General features: G+C 43.6%; 1 protein-coding gene across 1 annotated transcript; it reads left to right on the top strand.

The window, feature by feature from the left end:
• Positions 1-2,870: 2,870 nt before the first annotated feature.
• Positions 2,871-4,848, top strand: LOC306885933 (gap junction delta-2 protein-like; the record flags this gene model as incomplete). The annotated part of the gene is made up of 2 exons (XM_079442758.1): positions 2,871-2,941; positions 3,990-4,848. The coding sequence occupies 2 exons, from the start codon at positions 2,871-2,873 to the stop codon at positions 4,846-4,848; spliced, it is 930 nt and encodes a 309-aa protein (XP_079298884.1).
• Positions 4,849-6,067: the final 1,219 nt, after the last annotated feature.

The following is a 6,067-nucleotide window of genomic DNA, read 5'->3' as shown; positions in this document are numbered from 1 at the left end:
CCTAGACTAAAGTGTTACCAAAATGGCATTTGTTTTTCACAAGTTTGATATGTAAATACTGAGTGATGCTCTGAGGGCAGGTTGTTTTAGGAGTGATGATGAAATAGTACATTTGTGTTGAGGATAATGATCATCTCTGATGAATATTAAAGTGGAAATGTTTCTATTTTTAAATCTGCTGGCAGGTTAAGGGACATGTTTAGTCTCATGTCTGAAGAATCAGAGCTCGCTTTCATCCGTAGGTTCAGGAAATGAGAGGAAATGTGAGTTCACGTGGGATTGTGCTGAGTTTGTATGGAGGCAGTAACTGAAGACTGACTGTGGTGTCAGATTAGAGAGACATCAGGAACCATCAGGAACTGCAGATCCACGCAGTGTAACCAGAGAAACCTTCAGATCTCCAGCAGCTCATTCAGTGCTGCCCTCTGCAGGACCAGAGTCACACACCTGACAGCCTATCCATCAGTCCGTCCATCCGTCTGTCTGTCATTCTATCTATCCATCGGTCATTCTGTCCGTCCATCCATCTGTCTGTCATTCTATCTATCCGTCTATCCATCAGTCCGTCCGTCTGTCTGTCTGTCATTCTATCTTATCTGTCTATGTATCTGTCTGTCCGTCATTATATCTATTCATCGGTCATTCTGTCCGTCTGTGTGTCTTGTCTGTCCGTCCATCCATCTGTCTGTCATTCTATCTGTCCATCTGTGTGTGTGTCTGTCTGTCTGTCCATCCGTCCGTATCTATCTATCTATCTGTCTGTCTGTCTGTCTGTCAGTCATGTATCTCGTTCTAACTGTCATTCTGTCTACTATCTGTCGTTCTATCCTTGTTAATACCGCACAAGTCCCAGTTCCTCCGTCTGTGCACAGCCTCTCTCTCCCCCTCTCTCTCTGTTTCTCTCTCTCTCTGTCTGTCTTTCTCTCAGTCCTGAGGGGAACCTTCACCAGCCAAAATTGCCTGGTTTTAATTTCAAGTTTGTGCTGGCAGCGTGGGCCATACGCACAGGGCTGCCTCGCAGCATGAGGTGGAGGAAGCACATTTGACAGCCGCTGTTGTTGGACTCGGCCTCTAAATATTTCATTTGTGTGTGAGATCAAGGATGGAAAAAGGCCTGAATGCCTCACTGTGCTTCTGCCATATGTGATGAACCCCACACTGCTTTTCTCATTTAACCCTCACACGTACAGAACAACCCTCCTGACTGTGTGGATTCATGTTCAATTTTCTTAAAAAATATCCTGAAGTTTATTGCATCAGTATTATTCAGCAATGATTGTTTGAAAAAGACCAGCATTTTGGTGTATTTCTAAAATGTTATTTACTGACATTGATCTATGAACAAAGCAAATCACTCAGAATTGAAGGAATAACAATGTAATACTTTTTTTCTTAGCTAGCATACAGTATTGATCTAGTTCAGCACCAGTTTTCGTGCACGGTCTGTTGTTTCATTGAATATTCCAGGCAGATTCGTGATGTTCTCTCTCGTGCTGAGCTGTTCATCTCTCCCTCTTCCTGATGTCAGAATGGGACCGGTGTTGAAACCTGACATTTTTATTTTATTAAGGAAGAATGTAGTCTACTTGGACTGACCTAGTTTTACCAGCTTTGTACAAAGATTTGTTTTTATCTTTATGCATACTTTATGCATTATTGGCATTGACAATGAAATCAATGTTGTTCAGCCAACAGTGTGCGTTTGGGGCGGAAACCTCTGTTTGTGTGTATAGTGGGACAGTGTTTAGGAAAACAGCTTTCATTTTTGCTGTGTCACCTGTACTTGCAGACTTGGCTTGAATCTGTTTCACTCAGGTAATATGGTGTCTCTATCTTTCCTGCTAAAATCACTCAATAAATGCATGAAACTGCCAGAATAGCATTTTGACGGAAGGTCATTTAAAATATCTACATCTCAAAAGCTACCAATACAATATTTTTTAGCAGATGCTATTACCACAAATACAAAATAAAATGTAGATTAAAATATTGTACATTAGCCAAATGCATTTTAACGAACCATTTTGTCTTCAAAAAGTATCCTAAAGCAAATGGTATTTATTTATAAGATATCAAGCATACTATGAAGACTTGAGGTGATAAAAAAAAATTGATAAATTGTTAAAAAATGAAGGCATGACACTGTGTGGTTGTCAAAGTGAACAAATATCTTTGGGGACACTGTAGTCCCTTAAAATAGTCAAACTGCAAAAAAATGAAAAAGATGGTTTGGCGGAAGCGCGCATGTCTTCGTCCGATGGGCGGGACCAAAGGTGTCTTTACTTAAGCAGAGAATCAGCTGACACTTTCCCCTCACTGTGTCCAGAGCCCAGAGCTGGTTTACACTGCTGCTTCATGTGAACAGGGCGCAGCTGAAGGTCCTCACTGTACTCAAGGACATTGCGCTCCAACAGCTGTGTCGTCTTTCAGAATACACAGCGACAAATATGAGCCTCTCAAGTCCCCCAAATGAAAAAAAGGTGGAGGTCACCTCCGCTCTTCTCACCATGACATGAGCTCAGCATCACCGGACCGAATCCGGCTTCATTCCCCGCGTATGAACATCATCACACATATGATATCTGCGCGTTTTGGCAGCTCGAGATAAAACCCCATATGACGCAGCAGGGCTCTCCACGGTACTGATGCCATATTAAAGCCCGCCGCCCTCCACCCACACCATCAATCTGATGCGGAGATCGAAGATAGGAGGGCTCACATGACTCCACTCCAGACTGGAAGACGAGGAGAAGTGTGGCATCTTCCAGCATCAGCACTGCCACAGCTGGCGCAGCTCATAACGGCGGACAGTAAGAGGAAATATTCACGCTTTTCCCTGGATTTGGAGCAGAGTCTGCGGATGAGCAGCGATGGGGGAATGGACCATACTAGAGAGGCTCTTGGAGGCTGCTGTCCAGCAGCACTCCACTATGATCGGAAGGTAAGAGCTAATGTCAGAGCATCTGACGCCGAGATTCAGCTCGAAATACCTTTTTATCCTTGCCAACGGGTGTAGTCGCCCATTTCACCCTTTAAAATACAGTATAACATAGGATAACACACAAACATGACCTACCAAAAAATATTTGCGTAGTACACATGAAAAATATAATGCAACTGAATTGTGAAGGCGACTGGTTTCAGCACCCTTTAGTTTAAACGACACTAAACTGGCCTTATTTGGACAGCTTTATTTTTTATTATGTATTTTAATATTTTTTGCTTCATTTAAAACCACGCTTGAACGCAGAGCGATGCTTCTTCCCAGGTGTGCACAAAAAAGGCGTTACCGGCTATTACACCTTCTTCAAATACCGTAGAAAATCAAATCAAATCAAATCAAAAAGCATGTTCACAACGCATTTGTAAAATATCGCGTTATTGAACCTCAGTGAAATGTGACTGAAATGCATCGTTCATCATTGGTTACGAACGCACCTGTATTTATTCAGCTCCCTAATAACCCATTATCAATAGTAAACCTGCCACTTATACATTTGTTTGTATTAGTTTATTTTATTGCTTTATTTGAAGCCACCTTTTGATGCAAAGTGATTCTTTTTGCCAACTGTGCGCAATGATTCTCACAAAATGAAGGGAAACATATGCCAATTACGTCGTGTCTGTATATGTAAAATATAAAGCATCATGTTTTAAGTGAAACTAAAATAAAAGCATTCAGTGGTTGAGAATGCACCACATTTTCAGCACTGGGCATCATCCTACCCTTATTAGTGAACTTTTCCTATTTATTTGTGATTGTTTTGTATTTCATTTAAAGCAATAGGGAGGTGTGATGCTTTGTGAAACACTGTGCTCAAATTCGCAATAATACAGTATCAAACATGACATACCATGTACTATCTGCATAATCCATATGCAGCATTCAGTGAGAGCGAAATGAAGCGCAGCCCGGTTTCAGCACCGGACAGCTCCCTGCAGCTCAGGCTCCTATATTGACACATTTATTTTTCTGTGTGCTTCTTTAGGATCCTGCTCACTGTGGTGGTGATCTTCCGGATCCTAATCGTAGCTATAGTGGGAGAGACAGTGTATGATGACGAGCAGACCATGTTTGTCTGTAACGCCTTGCAGCCGGGCTGCAACCAGGCGTGCTACGACAAAGCGTTCCCCATATCTCACATCAGATATTGGGTTTTCCAGATCATAATGGTCTGCACGCCGAGTCTCTGCTTCATCACGTACTCGGTCCATCAGTCAGCCAAGCAAAAGGAGCGACGTTACTCCACCGCCACCGTCCTCCTCACACTGGATAGTAAGGAGCAGGATTCCCTGAAACGAGAGGAGGCCAAGAACCAGAAGATCAAAAACACCATCATGAACGGAGTACTGCAGAACACAGAGAACTCCACCAAAGAAGCCGAGCCCGACTGTCTGGAGGATAAAGAAATGCCCAGCTCGGGCAAGAAACCGGGCAAGTCCAAAATGCGGCGGCAGGAGGGCATTTCCAGGTTTTACATCATTCAGGTGGTGTTCAGAAACGCTCTGGAAATCGGCTTTCTGGTGGGCCAGTATTTCTTGTACGGATTCAACGTGCCCGCCGTGTACGAGTGTGATCGATACCCGTGCATCAAAGAGGTGGAGTGTTACGTGTCCAGACCCACGGAGAAAACCGTGTTCCTCGTCTTCATGTTTGCGGTCAGTGGCTTTTGCGTGGTCCTCAATCTGGCCGAGCTCAATCACTTGGGCTGGAGGAAGATCAAAGCGGCCGTGAGGGGCGTGAGGGCCCGCAGGAAGTCTGTCTATGAGATCCGGAACAAGGATTTGCCCCGGATGAGTATGCCCAATTTCGGCCGCACTCAGTCCAGTGACTCCGCCTACGTGTAACGGGTGCTTAATGAGAACCCGAAGCCTGCGTGCCGCCGAGATCGAAACCGTGGACGAGTCCCATCGCCACGTAAGGTTCATTGCAAGAACACGGGGTAGGACTTTTTTGTTACTGTTTTAAAGACTCCATTGGCAACTGTGGACGACAAACACGTTTGTAAAGCGGTTCGCTACTGAATAATGCAACTTTTTAGCAACGTTTGAACTCTGAGCCGTACACAAAGAGCAAATGCTGATAGCTGAATGCGTTTTGCCTCTCTAAAAGCTGCGGTGACACTTGACATGACACTGTCCGTGTTGCACACAATGCATGCTATATGATTCATTACGGTAAACTACAAGCGGCTCAACGACAACTGCTGTGACATGAGCACTGACATGTGAAGTGTGACCGAGCCAGCTGCTCTACTGTACTTGAAGGGAGTAAATGCGTCTTGCACTAAAAAGTGAACGTGATGCTGACATAATATCGCACATCGGGAGAGTCTTGACAAACCATTCATGTATCCAACACTATCGCTTCTGCTACGGTTTCTTTCTTTTTGGTTGCCTGTACAGCACCATTGACCTTAACGTAGGCTATGTGATGAGCTTCATTGCAAATCTGCTGTTGTGTCCTTGTGTGTGTGTGTGTGTGTGTGTGCGTGAGCAGGGGTGAATTTGCTGCAAACGCTTAAAGTCTGTGATGATTTCCTTAATTTCAACACCAAAGCGCCCTCTGCTTTCATTTGTGACGTGTTTTTTCGCGCTTAAGTGTAATCAAGTGCCATACTTGTATATAAATATATGCATATATACATAGAAAATCTATTCTGAAGAATATAACCATATCCATAAAGCAGATTTATTGCTTGAATTATGCTTACTGCGTCCAGACTTGCTTTAGCTCTATTTGCTGTAAATGAACTGAAAATGGCATAATGCATTCCTCCTCCTCTTTCGTTTTGAAAAAAGGCCAGGTGGAAATAAAGTGCTGGTCTTTTTCCACACAGGACAGACATCTTTTCTCGCTAACAAATGACAGAACAGTGTTTCAGCAATGTGTTTTTCACCCAGCAGTTCCAGCAATATTTGTAAGTCGAGTAGTTATTTTGGAATTCATGTACTATTAAGTGAAAATCCCACGCCTGCTGTATCTCTTCCACTCTCGATGACAATGCAAGCGTGTTCGAGCAAGCGTGTGCTTTCATTTTAAACTGGTTTAAGGCTTTGTTCAGAA

Source organism: Barbus barbus, assembly GCF_936440315.1.
Source record: "Barbus barbus genome assembly, chromosome: 20".
Taxonomy (NCBI): domain Eukaryota; kingdom Metazoa; phylum Chordata; class Actinopteri; order Cypriniformes; family Cyprinidae; genus Barbus; species Barbus barbus.
Note: the sequence above shows the minus strand (reverse complement) of the source record. Positions and strands in the feature narration are given on the sequence as shown.